The sequence below is a fragment of the Physeter macrocephalus genome, chromosome 4 (assembly GCF_002837175.3).
Source record: "Physeter macrocephalus isolate SW-GA chromosome 4, ASM283717v5, whole genome shotgun sequence".
In the NCBI taxonomy this organism is placed as follows: Eukaryota; Metazoa; Chordata; class Mammalia; order Artiodactyla; family Physeteridae; genus Physeter; species Physeter macrocephalus.
The window spans coordinates 54,007,992-54,025,596 of NC_041217.1; the positions used below are offsets into that span (position 1 = coordinate 54,007,992).

Consider the following 17,605-nt stretch of genomic DNA (forward strand, 5'->3'; position numbering starts at 1 on the left):
TCTTGGTCCTGAACCACATCTACACCAGAAAACCATGTTCTGGAAAATCTCTCGTATCAGGCACTTAATTTAGTTGTGTGAAATAAAAATTTTGGTAAAACCCTGAAACTCCTTTTAAGAAGGCCTATTTGTACCTGACTATCCTCCTGGATTGGGTTCTAAAACTGCATGAGATCTGAGACAAAGTCTGTCTTAATTCTGTACCGTCCATGTTGCTTAGTGTACTGTATTATATTGTACTTAGATCACTCAAATACTTGATGAGCTGAAATGTAGCAGGGAATATGTAATGCTTTTCCCTTTGTCCTGTTCTTAAACGTGACCCATGGGAAAGCAACTCCATTCTTTCTCTCATTCAAGAAATATGTATTGAACACCTATTATGTGCTAAGAACTAGCAATACAGAAGTGAACATGATCAAGTTCCTGTTCTCATGGAGCTTGCCTTCTTGAGAGGTATCTTTTAAACTGCAGGTTTAAAACCCATTAAAGAATCCTAAAATCATTTCAGTGGGTTGCACCAGCATTATTTTAAATGAATGAAACATAATGCAATAGAACTTATCAGAGGACATCACACACAGCAAGGTGTTTCCTGAACATCTGGTTTCAGTTACATGTGTGTATAATAAGTATTATGTAAAATGTATATTTTGGTTGGTCCAGGATAAAATTGAGAAACAGTTCTAGAAGGTTCCCCTAAATTGCATCTCAACTTAAATCTCATTTAAAATTTTTACTTACCTACAAAGCTATAAATAAAGCAACTTAGACAACTTTGATTCAATAAAATGTATGTGTCAGGGCCTCTGCTAGACGCTGGGGATACAAGGGTGATTAACTCACAGTCCTTGTCCATAAGGAACTCATTAAGAATGTAAACAGTCAGTCAAAATTTGACAAGTGTTAAAACAAATATGTGTATATGTAATAAATTAATAACTCATTTTTGGGTTACTCTAACACATGCTTTCACTTATTCTTTCATAATAACAGTCCACATAAAATATGTAAATCAATTTTGGGATATTCAAGCAAGTAATTTGTGCCCAAGGCCACATGAGTGGCTAAACTGTAAACAGAGCCCAGGTTTCTTAGCCTTCACCTAGTGCTTTTTTAAGTCACATGACTACTTCCTAACAGTCTCATGTGGCTTTGATTTTCTTTACATGATCTTGAAGTACCCTGAAACTTCAGAATAAGATGGAGATCAATACTATTAGTTCATTATTTTTCCTTATATGTAAAATTATGGTGACCTATCACGTACCATCACAAGTAAAAAGAAATAGCCATCACTTACTGTTTGCCTAAATGCCATATGACATGCCTACCTAATTACTAGTTTAGTAATGTAGAGACCTCCTATTCTGGGAACTATAACTAACCCTCAAATCTGAAGGAGTGGGAAAATCTAGAAGATATGTTCCTTCTAAAAACTAGAATTTCAACTGTACTTCAACCAGACAACTCTTTTTATACTATTCAGTAGACTAGAATACACGCAACAGATTATACTGAGAACTGCTGGAGACAATTAACATGTTAACTTTATCTGGTGGTTCATTTAACTTAGTGTTGGACAGTGAGCTAGAAATTATAATTACACTATGGTATACAAACCAATCTCAAGCTAAGTTGTTTATTTTTAGTTTCCACAAATATTTAAAGACTTATATAAATTAGATCCATTAAGTTCATCTGGCAGAAAGGCTGAAGACCAGCTGTCAACTCTAACACACAAAGGGGAAAAAAAAGTCTATACAATTAACCCCAATTTTATACATATAGTATGATGGAGATCTTGGAGATGGCGTCAAATGTACAACAGCACACATTTTAAAAAATCTAAATTTACTATTAATTTTTTAATACAATTTTTAAAAGGTTGCTTTCCATTTACAATTGTTATAAAATACTGGCTATATTCCCCGTGTTGTACAATACGTCCTTGAGCCTATCTTACACCCAATAGTTTGTACCCTTTTGCGCACCCCTGCAAACTCGTAACCACTAGTTTGCTCTCTATTCTACAACAGCCTGCTTTTAATGCTTCAATCTGGGTAGCACTTTGTTCTGTGTACTAACACTCCTTTAGATAAACTGAAGAAATTCCAAAACTCGAGTTATTAAGTGTTGCAACGGCTGAAAGTATACAAATGGAAGCTCAGTTAGCTTCTACAATCCTGCAAATAACAACACTAGCAATAACAATAGCTAACACTTTCTAGTGCTTATCATGTGCCAGGTATCATTCTATGCATTTTACATAAATTGACTCATGATCCTTAAAAAAACCCTATGAGCTAGGTACAGTACTATTCCCATTTTATTTTATTTTTAAATTTTTTGGCCGTGCTGCCTGACATGTGGGATCTTAGCTCCCTGACCAGGGATCAAACCAGCAACCCCTGCACTGGAAGTGTGGAGTCTTAACCACTGGACTGCCAGGGAAGTCCTATTCCCATTTTAGAAAGAAATAGAAGCATAGAGAAGTTAAGTAATTTTCCTAAAGTCACACAGCTAAAAAGCAGGAGGTAGACTACAAATCCATGCAGCCTGATGCCAGGCTAAACCACAAAGAACTGCATTTCACTACTTCCAATAACAGATTCCACACAGTAAGCGTGACCAAGGAGAAGCCAGGTCTGTCTCAGCCCTGACTCTTTCTCACATTGGTACTCTTGTTCTGAACCAGTGTGGATGCTTTGGGACTCTCACTTGCCACCTGACTGGCTAGGGAGACCCGTCAAGACACCAGAGCAAAGCAGGTCCCCCGAGGTAAGCAGCCAGGCATAGGGTTGAAACCCAAAGCCATTGCAGGTGTCCAGCAGCATGCTTCTCCATCCTGCAAGTAGCAACAATGAATAAGAGGACACAGTGGAGGAAGAAACTGTTTCAGGATGACAAGTCCTAGGGGAACTTCAGGTAAGTCCAACAAACCTTTTTAAAGTGATTACTATGTTCCAAGCTCTGGGAGTAAAAAGAAGAGTAACACACTGTCTCTGCCCTCAAGCTCAATGCAGAGTGAAGAACTTATAAACAGAGATAATAAGGACTGGAAAATATTACAGCATATTCATACGCTGACTGGAATGACAGTAGAGGGGGAAATACTGAGAGAGAACAGAAGAAAAGCAAAGTCCTTGCATAGGACAGCATGGGCTTCAGCACACAGTGGAAGGTTTGACCTCAGGCAGGGACATTGGCAATTCATTCCCTTTCCATGTAATAGGAGGGAGGCGAACAGTGGTGGTGGAAGGATGAGAAAATTCTCTTCAATCGCTTTTTTTTTTTTTTAAATTTAAGTGAAATAAGCAGTGAAGCCATCAGCTGACAGTAAGGAATGTGGGGAGAGAGTATGAAATACTGTAGTTGTCTTGGAAAGTGGGAAAGTCAGTTGTTCATAGAAATAAGGAAGCATTGCCAGACGGCACTTAGGGTCCTCTTGGGGTTTGTGGTCATGATTTTAAAGTGAGATTAGTCTGTATGGTTGTATATTTTTCTCTAGCTGCATTTGTCTGCTGAGGTGTAGAGGACCTGGAGAGTTCAATTTAACTACATTTGCCAGACAAATATGACAGAAGAAATGATTAAAATGGGAGACTACAAAATCTAATTTAGATGGCAGGGGGAGAGCAAGGGAGTGATTATTTTAAGGAATTGACTCACGTGATAGTGGGGGATGGCAAGTGTGAAATTTGCAGGGCAGGAGAGCAGTCAGGAAAGGCAGGGAGGAGGTGATGTTACAGCTCATCTGGCGGCAGAATTCCTTCTTCCTTAAGGGACCGCAGTCTTTTCTCTTAAGATCTTCAACTGATTGGACGAGGCCCACCCACATTATGGAGGATAATCTGCTTTACTCAGTCTCCTGATTTAAATATTAATCACATCTAAAAAATATCTTCATAGCAACATCTAGACTGCTGTTTGACTGAAAACTGGGTACTCTGCCCTAGCCATGTTGACACATAAAATTAACCACCAGAGGACCATTTACAGAAAAGGTTTACGATGTAGAGGATTTTAAAAATCACTACCCATTCATGAGTTCTAAAGAGCACAGTGAAAGTTACTTTAGGAATGGGTATAAGATTAGGACAAATAAAAAGAGAAACACAGCACTTTCCAAGGATGAGGGCTGCTATATGGTGGTTAAGGGCACAGATTTTAGTGTCAGAGCTCTTGGTTCAAGACTGCTCTATCACTTATGGCATGATTCTGACCACATTCTTCAACTAAGCCCCAGTTTCATCATTTTTAAAAAGGATATGAGGGAATGACTTATTGCAATGGCTGGCATACAGAAAACATTCAAAAATGTTAGCTCTAATTTTTTTTTTAAGGTTTATTTATTTTTAATTTATTTATTTTTGGCTGCGTTGGGTCCTAGTTGCGGCATGCGGAATCTTCGTTGAGACATGCGGGATCTTTCACTGTGGCACGCAGGGCTCTTTGTTGTGGTGCACGGGCTTCTCTCTAGTTGTGGCATACATGTTTCTCTCTCAAGTTGTGGCGCACAGGCTCCAGGGCACATGGGCTCTGTAGTTGTGGCACCCGGGTTCCAGAGCGCGTGGGCTGCGTAGTTTGCGGCACGCAGGCTCTAGTTGAGGCGCGCAGGCTCTAGTTGAGGCGCGCAGGCTCTAGCTGAGGTGCGCAAGCTCGGGCTTAGTTGTCCCGCGGCATGTGGGATCTTAGTTCCCCGACCAGGGATCAAACCCCCGTGCCCTGCATTGTAAGGCGGGATCTTTACCACTGGACCACCAGGGAAGTCCCGTTAGCTCTTATTATTATGGGAAAAGACTCAATATTGTAAATCTATCAATTCTCCCTCATAATTTTAATGTCATTACACTTAAATTTTCAATGACATTTTTTACAAATTGATTTTTAGTTGTCCCGCGGCATGTGGGATCTTAGTTCCCCGACCAGGGATCAAACCCCCGTGCCCTGCATTGTAAGGCGGGATCTTTACCACTGGACCACCAGGGAAGTCCCGTTAGCTCTTATTATTATGGGAAAAGACTCAATATTGTAAATCTATCAATTCTCCCTCATAATTTTAATGTCATTACACTTAAATTTTCAATGACATTTTTTACAAATTGATTTTAAATTTTATTTGAAAAATAAATGTGTGGGAAAGATAAAGAGAATTCTGAAAGAGAATATGAGAAACTTACCACCAGTTATCAAAACACAGTAGAGGTGGGATAGGGAGGGTGGGAGGGAGGGAGACGCAAGAGGGAAGAGATATGGGAACATATGTATATGTATAACTGATTCACTTTGTTGTAAAGGAGAAACTAACACACTATTGTAAAACAGTTATACTCCAATAAAGATGTTAAAAACAAAACAAAACAAAACACAGTAGAATACTGCAATTAAACATCTGTAATGGTGCAGGAAGTGGTAACTAAATAAATGAATAGTATAGAAAGTCAAGAAATAGACTTATATATCCATGATAATTTAAGACAGGATAGACATGGCACGTACCTCCAATTAACATGGGGAACCATGGATCATTCAATAATTAGTACTGGTTTTCCACCTGGGAACAAACATGTAGATTATTTCTATAATTTTAGGCTAGGGGAAGCCTTTCTAGGGATGACATGAGACTGAAATGTCATAAAACAAAAAAATCTTATGGGCTACTGGGTATACAGCTAAAACAACTGAAAGCAGAGACTTGAACAGATTTATTTGTAGACCCATGTTCACAGCAGCATTATTTACAATAGCCAAAAGGTGGAAGCAAACAAGTGTCCATCAACAGATAAATGGATAAACAAAATGTGGAATATTATTCACCTTTAAGAAGGAAGGAAATTCTGACACATGCTACAAAAGGGATGAAACTTGAGGACACTATGCAAAGAAAAATAGGTCAGTTACAAAAAGACAAATAATGTATTATGATTCCACTTATACGAGGCATCTAGTCAAATTCATAGAGAAAGAAAGTAGAATGGGAATAACCAGGGACTGAGGGGAAGGGGAAGTGGGAAATTGTTGTTTCATGGGTATAGTTTCACTTTTGCAAGATGAAAAAGTTCTGGAGATTGGTTGCACAACAATGTGTTATACACTGAACTACACAGCTAAAAATGGTTAAGACAGTAAATTTTATGTGTATTTTAACAACAACAAAAAAGACAAAAAGTATGGAATTTTTTCAGAGCCTTACAAAGTACTTCTAAAAAAGAAAATGAGTAATAGCCATGAAAACTTTGGAATGATAATAAAGAGAAACTGGCCCAGTCATATACTAAATATATTGTGAAATTATAATAATTAAAATAGTGTAGTAATGAGACTAGAATCAATCCTGTACGGGCAAGAATTTAGTATTATGATAAGGATGACATCACAATTTAGTGAGGAGAGACTTTTATTTCAAATAATGTGGGGTTAATTAGTTAATTTTTGAGTTATTGTTTTGGGGGTAGGGGACTATCACAGTCATACACCAAAATACATTCCAAATAAATCGAAACAAAATTATTTACATGTATCTCGTTTCCCTTTATTATTGTTCTGCCTTTCTCATAGTTTAAGATTATTGTGGCAGTCTTCTCTTTATATTCTAGTAACCAACTGGGTGATACTTGAACAATAATGGTGCTTTGGAATTTAAATATTCTTACAGAAAATCTGACAGTCAACAAATGGAAAGTGTAACCTGTCTTAAGAAAAATCCATTTAACAAAAGATTTCACCTAAAATAGTAGGCTCTCCTTAGTATTTAAAGTATTTAATTTATAAGTTTCACTAAATTCTATACTGTTAACTTTATCCATCATCACATGACCTCGGGATTGATATACACTATATCACTGCAGTTTGGAGGGTCTGTAGTCATCAACATGCTTGGACCCTTAACATCGGAGTATTTGCCAATCATAAAAGATTCCCATACTTTACTTTCTGAATACAGGTGACCCTTGAACAACACGGGACCACTTAATACGAGGATTTTTTTCAATAAATATACAGTCAGCCCTCTGTATCCACAGGTTCTGCACCTGCACACATGGAGGGTCAACCACAGGATTTGAGCATCTGCAGATTTTGGCATCTAGGGTGGATCCTGGAACCAATTCCCCCATGGATACTGAGGGATGACTGTACATCAAATTTTCCATTTTAAATTACTAGGTTAACATTTATTCCATGCCAAGTCAAGGGACTGCTAAAAGGGAACACTGAACATTTTGGGGTTTACAGAATACCTTTCACAGATGCTGTGGTAGGCAGAATGATTCCTTAAGATGTCCAGATCCTGCTCTCCAGAACCTGTGAATATGCTATATTACATGACAAAGGGACCTTGCACATGTAAGCTTACAGACTTTAAGATAGATACTACCCTGGAATATCCTCGTGGGTCTCATCTAATTATAAGAGCCCTTAAAAGCAGAAAATTTTTGCTGGATGGAGGTAGGAGACATGTGGGAGAAGGGGAGGGCAGAGATATGTGAAGTGTGAGAAGGAATCTGCATTATTGCCGGTTTGAGGATGAAGGATGCAAGAGGTTTTAAGCATCTGAGAGAGGCTCGGCTGACAAAACAACAAGGAATGGGACCTCAGCCCTACAACTGCAAGCAACTGAATTCTGGGAACAATCTAACGGGCTTAGCAGCAGATGTGTCCCTACGGCCTAGGCCAGCTGACACCTTGCTTTCAAGCCTTGTGAGATCTGGAGCAAAGGAACCAGCCTAGTTCACCTGAATGTATGACCTACAGAAGTGTGAGAGAATAAATCTGCATTATTTTAAACCACTAAGTTTTGGGTAATTTGTTATTGCAGGAATATAAAACAAATATATAGAGGGACTGGATTCTTTTATACACTAAACCAAAAAAAAAAAAAGAAAGAAAGAAAAGAAAAAAGAAGGAGATACTGTCAGAGATAACATAGGAGGGCAGATTTATGACTGCCCCCCCCTTTTTTTAGCTAGACTCACGGGTCACTGTTTCTATGTCAAGTGGTAGGAAAGTCACTGGCCCAAGAAGCATACTTGGTACAAGAAAGTTAAGACTAGTTCCTATTAACTAGTTAAATCTTATTAAAATTCAGGAACTGACAATGTTTTTGAAGGGATTATCTTCCAAGGAGTGACTAAAATCCAAGTTCAAAGAAGAAACAGATTAAGAACATTTCTTCAGTCTAGTTACACAGTGTTAAAAAAACAAAAAACAAAAACAAAACAAAAAAAAACAATGCCAAAGAAGAATAATTGATGTTATTTTGCTATCTTATTTCCCTTCTTGGTCCAATAAAGCTAAAATCCTGCAATAAACTAAGTAAAAATACAAGGGATAAAACCCAGAAATAGGTATTTGACACAGGGAGAAGAGGGACCAGATGACCTTTTCATGCCATTTAAGTACTAGCACCATTCCTAACAAAACTGCCTAGTTAAAATCCCATTCATTCGGTAAATATTTACTTACAGAACACATTCTAGTGACAGGCCCTGTTTTAAACAATGGTGATAGTACGATGCTATCAAGGAACTTACAGTTTAGTGGGATGCACAGAATGATAATACATGCAGTGATTGAGACATGTAGAAAGTACCACTAGGGCAAGAAGTTAAGTCAAGTCTGATGAATAAAGGCTAAGCTACAGCTAGAAGGAGCAGGGGGTTATACCTGATCAACGCTGGAACAGGACATTCCCGACAGAAGGATCAGCATGTGTAAAAGAACCTGGGTACAGTATAGCTTATTTGGATAACTTAAAAATGTCATTGTGTGAGCATGAAGAGTGTATGTTGCGGGGAGGGGAGATCGTGGGGGATTGGTAGGAAATGGGCCTTTAACAAGAAATGTGGGGGGCTGGGGGGGGGTTTGGTAGAGTAACGGGGAAGGGTCTGAGGTCAGGAAAGGAAAAAAGGGAAAAAAGTTTGTTCCTGGACATGTTGATTTAATGATATTATGGAATCACTTAGGTGAAAAGTATATTTAAATGAGTCTGAAACTCTTTCAAAAAGTCTGAATTAGATCTACAGATGTACGGGAAGTCAGACCATGTCACACCTGCATGGCCTCACACTCTCTAGAAGTGTAATGCAGATAGGAGGATCAAAAGAATGGAGTCCAGACAAAAACTTCCTCATTTGAAGAGTCCTAGAAAGTGTTTCTTTTCTATTAAGACTCTGAAGATGTACAGGTACTATTTAACAATAGGAAGAAAATTGTTTATGGAATGAATCTACAAACATCATCATATTACTGCATATTCTTCCTTTATAAAAATTCCTTAGTAGCACAAAATCTGGATCTATGACACATGAAGACTTTGTGCTAAAGTGACTATACCAGAGACTGGCCCAGCAAGTGAAACTAATCTGAATCACCTGTTTTACTATGTATGCCAGTAAGTTAGCAATATGTGAATAACCTCATTCCCAAGACTTGGAAAATAACTCCAGGACATGTTTTATTGGTGGCAGATTACCCCAAAGTACAGAGAGGAACATAATCACTGCGAAGGCAGCAAGCAATAATTAAGCAGCACTATGTAAGATTAAGTAACCTTTTGAGGATTATACTATTTCTTCATGAGAAGAAAGTTAATTCAGATGACCCTGATACAATTATTTTCACGTATGTGGCAGTTATGGGAGAAAAGAAATGATGAGCAGCTCCCAATCTACTGAACAGGAAAAATACAGTCACCTAGAGCAGGCAACAGACTCACAGAGAAAGAGGTACAAGGATACACCGCAAGAGGTCCCTATAAACAGTGATTATAAGTGCAAATCAAACGCTGATTTTCACGTTTATGAAGTCTGGACTAGATAGATAGTTGATGTACTAGGCCTGTACAGACAGACCACAGCAATCCTCATCAAAGTCATTTATGATGAAGAGGAAGTACTACCAAAGATAAAAGGAATTTGACCTTGACATTAGGCAAAACTGTTTCAAAAACCAAAACTGACTTGAGCAAAATGAGAGTATAATAGATACAAATTTGTACCTCAACCCACTGGGCTTAGTTCTAAAACGTAACTCTGATCACATTGCTCCTCCCCACAAAAACTTTAAATGGTTCCCCCTGGCTCACAGCCCAGCCCCTCAGCCCCAAACTAATAAAAATTCTAATCAAACTGAAAGTTTTGTCTCCTTTCATGCATCCTACACTCTAGCTAGACTGGATTTCCCAAATCCAACCTATGCTTTCCTACTCCTGCCACCCTGTTCACGCTGAATGTTCCCTGCCTGCAGAAATCCTACCAATCCTTCAGGTTTTGCCCCCTTTATCTTTCAGCATTCCTTGATCCTACAAGCACACTCAGTTTTCTCCTTTACATCTTGTTCTGCTCTTATCAAAAGCATGGTATTCTGTTTTGAATTGTTACTACTGTTGTAACTCCCCTATTACTTTCTAAATTCCTTAAAGAAAAAAGGATAATTCATTAATTTTTGTGACTTCTACAGGGTCCTAACTAAATAATTGTCGGTTGCTGAGTTAGTGACACAAAACACTCACAGACCGAAAGCCCTTAAAAGAACATATAAAAGCAAGTTTATTAGAAGTCTAATAATTCAGCTAGTTACCATTCTGATAAACATTCACATGCTCCTTCTCCTCCTGTTGACACAGGAATTATTCAGTAGAGAAAATAATGAAACAGACTGTGGTCTAGAAATTCTAGATCCTATTCATAGTTACCTGGGAAGGTTTAACCTACCCTATTCTCTGTTTCCTTTGTAACTACCTACTTTACAAAAGCGATGTGAAGAATAAGATCTTTGTTATCCAGTTAATATTTTTAAAATCTTTCAGAACACTCCTCCCTTTAAAATATAGCGGTTTTAATATCATCTCTAGCTTTTCCTACGTTTACCACATGGCAATGATTTTTGTGATTCACAGAATACCTATAGTGTAAAAAAGGCCATTATAAGCCAAAGAATGTATTTTCAGTTTTATTAAAAAAGCAAAACACTCTCTTCCTCTACTTTCACAGACTTCTTTTAGGCTATGAAACCGTGGTCCTCTGGCCATTGCATAATCCTAATTTCTAAAGGGGTTTAATAATCTAGAAGAAAAGGGATATTGTGCTCTCAAGAGCAGAATATATCCTGAGGGACAGACGGTTTGTAACAATCTTCACGAATAAACAAGAAACCAAATTCAGATCACTGGGGGCGGGGTGGGGAGGCGGGTAAACAGAAACAATAAAAAAGCAATAAAAATTCTTGGAAAATAAAGGCATCCACAACTATCCACAAAAAGTTTTACTCTAGAGAATTATTTACTCTAGAGAATTATTACTCTAGAGAATTACAGTCTTCTCTGTAACTTTTTCTATCATGTGCCACTTTTCTCAGTATGTTAACCCATCTCCTTTCACCTCCCAAGTTTATATGTGAACTCAACAGAGATCTGATCTCAAATCTCAAGCAGTCCTTATGGCCTTCTCACATAATTCCCAGATTGTGGCATGGGAATCCCTTTCTACCCAAGATGTTACACTGTAAATTTAAAAACTTAAAAACAATACAAGGTAGTAAAAATTTTAGATCTGTGAATGAGAACCGAGACTCCTGACCTCCAGTATTTTTTCTCTTCTGCTGTCTTTAAGACAACAAAAATAATGTTGGGGACTTTTTCATTTGTCAATCCACTTAACAAGAAATTTTAAACATCGCAGGTAGAGGGGACCCCTTACAAAACAAACACTAATCAACCGAAAGCAAACAAACACTAATCAACCGAAAGCAAACAAACCCAAGCACGCATCTAACTGCAACAATAACTGTATACTTCAATGGCAATTATAAGGCAAACCAATCCTTGGACTCAATTCTGTGTGCTCACTGTACTCCAAAGTTAGATGACAACAAACAAGTTCTTCCCGTCCCTCTCCTGTGGTCACATCACATACCTGTTGCATCACCTGGAAAGTGGTCTCCAGAATCTAGGAAAGAAGCACCACCATGATCCCTAAATAATTCAGCTGGGCTATTTTCTGGATAAATTTTAGCCTCATTCATTTTAATGAGGTTGCCTTGGAGGCAAGGGTGTCTTGGCTCCTGTCCACCTTTAAAGAGACTCTAACACAGGCATCACAAGCGGTGACTTTGTGGACTTAGAAGAGCTTGGGAGTTTTTGAAGTCTTGGGCTGGTTTGGCAGAGCAGGCAGTCGGCGTGGAAGAAGCGGGGCTGCCCCGGAGTCCGGGTGGAGTGGGAAGTCCGACCCGCGACCCAAGCTTCGGGTAAGGGACAAGAGGGTCGGGCCCAGCCCAGGGTCCGGGCCAAGTCGGGGCACGCGAGAGGTTCAAGGCGAACCGAGTCTTGGCCAAAACCCCGGGGAAGACTGGGCAACGCTAACAAGCGCGTCGACGTTTACAGGGATTAAAAAATAATACTCCCCTCCCCCCACCTCAGAGAACCAAGCGGGAGGCAGCGACGCGAGGCAGGAAGCGCGTGGGGCCGGGTCCGAGCCGACCGGCGAGAGGATGCGGGCCTGCGCCGGGCTCCCGCCGCTGGGGCCGTACTCACCATGTCGTACACGTTGAGCACCACTAACTGGTTAGCCCCCATCCTCCTCCCGGCGGCCGCCGCCTCGCCCTCCAGCTGCTTCGTCTCCGCGGGGCCGAGGTCGCTCTCACCGCCCCCCGGACGCCTCAAGGTGCCGGAGCCGGGCACTAAGCGCACAGCGCGGCCCGCGGCAGCCGGGGCGGGAACATCGGGAAGCCTCTAGTTCCCGGGCGCCGCCAACTAGACCCTCTGCGCCGACCGGGCCGGACCGCAGGCGGCCCGCTCCGGCTCAGGCGCCTCCCCCGGCGGCAGACACGTGGGGGAAGGCGGGGCCCAAGCGAGGGGCGGGCGCCAGGCCCCCGGGGGCGGGGCCGGCCGGCCGGCGCCTGAGCTGGGCCCGCCTGCGCTCTAGCCTCCACTGCCGCGCTCGGACCTAAGATGGCGCAGCCTCCGTGCCTCTCGGCCCTGCAGAAGCGGGTTCCCAGAAAGACTACAGTTCCCAGCATGCAGTGAGGAAGCGCAGAGGCGGAGTCTCAACTGCGGTCCTTCCTCGCGGCGTGTTGCCAGCCGTTGACTACAGTTCCCAGCATGCTGCGGGGGCCTGGTGCTTAGGGCCAGGCCTCCCTGGGAGACTACAGCTTCCAGCATGCAGTGCCTGCTGTCTGCGCGCCAGCACTTGCAGTCCGCTCTTGCGGATGATGAGGTCTTCTACCTCTTCTACCTTACCTCTCCACTGCTGCTGCGGTTAGTTTCTGTCGCGTTTAACTCGATGAAGCCTTCGGAATTTGGCAGAAGACCATATTGATGACGCCGTTTTCCAAATCTCTCCTCATTATTATTATTTATTTTTGCGAGGGGAGGGGTGGGGAAATAGAGGAAGGAGGGTTACTGGTGGGGGAAGGGGTGTAACATGCATCCAGTTAATCCTCAGTGTGGAATTTTACATTTTACGAAAGTATCCTGCTGAGATGGGAAGAGAGTACAGTACTCATAGATTAGCACAACCCTGGGACGCAGTATGTGCTTTTGCATTCGTTCAGAAAATATTTATGTACCTGCCCTTTGCCAGGCCGTGATGTAGGCCCTGGGGAATATAGAAATGAACAGGAGGGAGGACAAACAAAATATCGGTGATATGTGCTTTGTAGAGAGTTAAAATAGGATGAAGTGATTGAGAGTAAGCTTAGATTGGCTGCAGTGCGAAGGTCTAGGTGACGAGGTGAGGTTTAAGCTCAGATCCTAATGACAAAAAGCCAGCCCTGCAAAGCTAATTGATTCAGCCAGTTAAGAAGCTATTCCACAAGTGCACGCCAAAAGGTGGTTTGGATATTGGGGATAGTGGGTAACACTACTTGCTAATGGATTGGATGTTGAGTTAGGGAGAGAACACTCAAGGATAATTTCTAGATTTTTGACCTCAGAAATGGTGTGGATGGTGGTGCCATTCATAAGATGTGAAAATTGTGAAGAACAGGTTGGGAAGAGGGAAATCAAGAGTTTTGGTTTGGTCTTGTTAAGTTGCAGATATCATTTAGACATCCATGATGTCAAGTAGCCATTTGGAAAAACTGGAGTCATGGCCATGATAAATGGACTCTAAAGCCTTAGGACTGACTGGATGACAGGAAAATGTGTAGCTTAGAAAAGGTAAAGGGGTCAAAGACAAAGATCTAGGACCCATCGTGTAGAGGAGGAAGAGGAATCACAGAGGCAGGAGGAGTACATGGTAGCACAGAAGCCTTAAGTATTAGATTCAGCAGTATGGAGGTCACTGGTAGCATTGACATGAGCAGTGTCAGGGAAGCAGTGGGATCCAGAGAACATTTGGAATGGGTTGAGGGGTGAGTGTATAGTGAAGAAAATGGAGACTGTAGGCAAGTTGGGGCAATAGTGGGATAAGTCTGTGTGGTCAATGGAGGACATTTTAAAGATGAGAGATACTAAAGTATACTTGTATGTAAAAAGAGAGAAACTGATGATGTAGGAGAGAGAGGGCATTTCCATGGGCAAGGTAAGAAGGGGAAGAGATCCAGTGCATAAGTGAGGGTTTGGCCTTTAGTAGGAGGGATGCTTTATCTGTAGTGACAGCATATAAGGTAAATGCAAGTGCATAGTGATGGTATGGAAAGTGTAGAAGACAAATGAGGGCCGTTCTTTTCTGATTAGTTTTGATTTTCTCAATGAATAAGAGGCAAGATCACTGGAAAGTTGGGGAGGGGTGGGGTGTAGGGAATTTGAAGACAGAGGAGAAGGTGTAAAATAGGGAATACAAATATACCAGGGAAATAGGGTTGATTGCCAGGCAGTGTTGAGTGACAGTAAATGCTGTGTGCATGATTGTCCTTTGACTTATCCTCAGGTTGTGGACAAAGTTCTAAAATTCATTTTTGGTGTACCCAGCTGCTTTGCTTCCCTTCCCCACTGCGGCCTTCCTTTCCTCCTAACCCAATTGAACAAACTACAGGTGTGGGGAAAGGCAGGCACTCTCCATCAACACGTCATAACATCTCCTACTGAGGGCTCAAGCTACTGGTTCATTTCACCTCTTACTCTAAACACTCCCTTTGCTCTTTGTGATCTCAGCTACTCTGTCAGCTGTAAGGATCAACTGTAAGCCGAAAAGTCTGAGGCCCCCATCTTCGATCCCTGTCTCTCTCTTGAGCACTAGGCCAGTATAACCTGCAGCCTATTAGATGTCTCCACCAGGTGTATTAGTTTCCTATTGCTGCTGTAACAAATGACCACAAACTTAGCGGTTTGAAGCAACACTACACGTTTATTACCGTACAGTTCTAGAGACCAGAAGTCCAAAATGGGTCTCCCTGGACTAAAATCAAGGACTATGTTCTTTCTGGAGGCTCCAGGGGAGAATCTGCTTCCTTGCCTTTCTTATTCATCTCCTAGAGGCTGCTCTCATTCCTTGACTCATGGCCACATCACCCTGACCCGTTTCTGTCATATCTTCTCTGACTCTCCTGCCTCCTCCTTTCACTTACAAGGACCCTTGTAACTTTAGACCCACCTGGATAATCAAGGATAATGTCATCTCAAGATCCTTAACCTAATCACATCGGCAAAGTCTTTTTTTCCTATGTAGAGTAATATATTTTTGTATGTTCTGGGGAACTGGAATGTGGACATCTTTGGGGAGCTGTTATCCTGCCCACCACACAGGATGTCCCAAGGTCACTTCAAATTAACCAGTTACAAAATTGAATTCACTGTCTGATGATGAATTGAATTGTATTGCTCATGTAATCTAGGTACTGATCCGCCAGTAACTGACATTATCCATCATTCATTCATTCATTCACTGAGCAAGTATTAAAGCCCTCATGAAGCTTACTAACCAGTGGAAGACAGAAAAAAAGTATGTATTCATTAATTTTTTTTTTTTTTTTTCGGTACGCGGGCACTGTTGTGGCCTCTCTCGTTGCAGAGCACAGGCTCCGGACGCGCAGGCTCAGCGGCCATGGCTCACGGGCCCACTCGCTCCGCGGCATGTGGGATCTTCCCGGACCGGGGCACGAACCCGCGTCCCCTGCATCGGCAGGTGGACTCTCAACCACTGCGCCACCAGGGAAGCCCTGTATTCATTAATTTTTAATTTAAACTGAAGGGCACAAGCAGTAGTAGAGCATAATAGGAGACTTATTTGAGGTGGTTGTCAGGAGACAGTAATATTAACAAGGAGAATGTAATTAAATAGTTGTAAATGGGGTACTGGAGGCTGAAAAAGACAAAGAAAAGGAACACTAAGGTATCAGAGAGGTAGTAAGCACCAGAAGCAGCTATCACCCCTAGGCCTGGAGGCACAAAGAGGCTGGGATTTAAACAGTTCTAAAGCGTGGAGGAGAGTCCTGTGGAGGTGGGATTCAGAGCTCTGAAGGGGGAAGTCTGGCAGGCTGGTGCTGCCGGTGCCTCTGAGCGGCACGGTGACATGGGTCCTGGAAATTTTTAAAAACTTCAAGCTGGAAATCAACCACTGCTCCTGAAATCTGCTACCACTGCTGGGATGAAGAAACATGACTAAACTCACGCTGACAGGAAAGGTGGGAAACAGGAAGTACTTTTCTTCCTCCTGTTGCTGTCGCCCCTCCAGTACCTGGTACTAGAGAAAGCTACCAGGGAGCTAGATCTGGAGCAGAAATGTGGTTTGCAGAGTCCTGGCCTCAGCAAGGAAAGGCAGATTTGAAACTAGAAAGGCAGATTTGAAACTGAGAGATAGTAGCCTCATTACAACCTACCACAAACAATTTCATAGGCCACCTGAAGGATTTGAAGCATTATAAAGGAAAATACATTTTAAAGCTTATTGCTGCCTGAACTGTGTTGTAGAGATGAACTGAGTCCAAGCATTGAAGTATAACTGACAATATTATATTAGTTTCAGGTGTACAACACAGTGATTCAATATTTTTATAAATTACAAAATGATCACCACAATAAGTCTAGTTACCATCTCTCACCATAAAAAATGATTCCAGTCTTCCCTGGTGGCGCAGTGGTTGAGAGTCCGCCTGCCGATGCAGGGAGATTCCAATATTATTGACTATATTCCCTATGCTGTACATTACACCCCTGTAACTCATTTATTTTATAGCTGGAAGTTTGTACCTCTTAATCCCCTTCATCTATTTTGTCCTTCCCCCAACCCCCTCCCCTTTAACAACCACCCATTTATCCCCTGTCCCTATGAGTCTGTTTTTTGTTTTATTTGTTCATTTGTTTGTCTTCACATGTAAGTGAAAACAAACAGTATTTGTCTTTCTCTGTCTGACTTATTTCACTAAGCATAATACCTTCCAGGTCCAGCCATGTTTCACAAATGCCAAGATTTGTATATATATTTTAGTTTTCATTCTCTATTTCATCAGAAAAAACTAAGCCACTTTGAATTCTTCTTACAAAGAGGTGTACATACATTTTAAAATAGAAAGATGAAATAAAGTTTAAAATCTAAATAAATAGAAACAATAATGGTACGCTATTTATTTTTATTTTCTTATTTTTCTCTCTCTGTTAAAAAAAGTTGGGTTTTCTTCCTGTTGGATGTTTGTTTCTCTAACTTTTAAAAAACTAAAGTATATATAT

General features: G+C 41.2%; 1 protein-coding gene across 6 annotated transcripts in view; it reads right to left on the bottom strand.

Annotated features, from left to right (window-relative positions):
- The window catches only part of DESI2 (desumoylating isopeptidase 2), a 42,889-nt gene extending 30,097 nt beyond the window's left edge, over positions 1-12,792 (bottom strand). For 3 of the 6 annotated variants that reach the window (XR_003679448.2, XR_003679447.2, XM_024133657.3), the window contains exon 1: positions 12,533-12,791. Coding sequence is in view for 3 of the 6 variants with exons in the window: in XM_024133657.3 (XP_023989425.1) it covers positions 12,533-12,574 (42 nt within the window). In the remaining 3 variants the exon portion in view is untranslated. Of the gene's footprint in view, positions 1-5,502; positions 5,558-11,915; positions 11,971-12,532 lie in introns of those variants that run through there. The other 3 variants (XM_024133658.3, XM_024133660.3, XM_028488627.2) reach the window with 3 other exon arrangements.
- Positions 12,793-17,605: the final 4,813 nt, after the last annotated feature.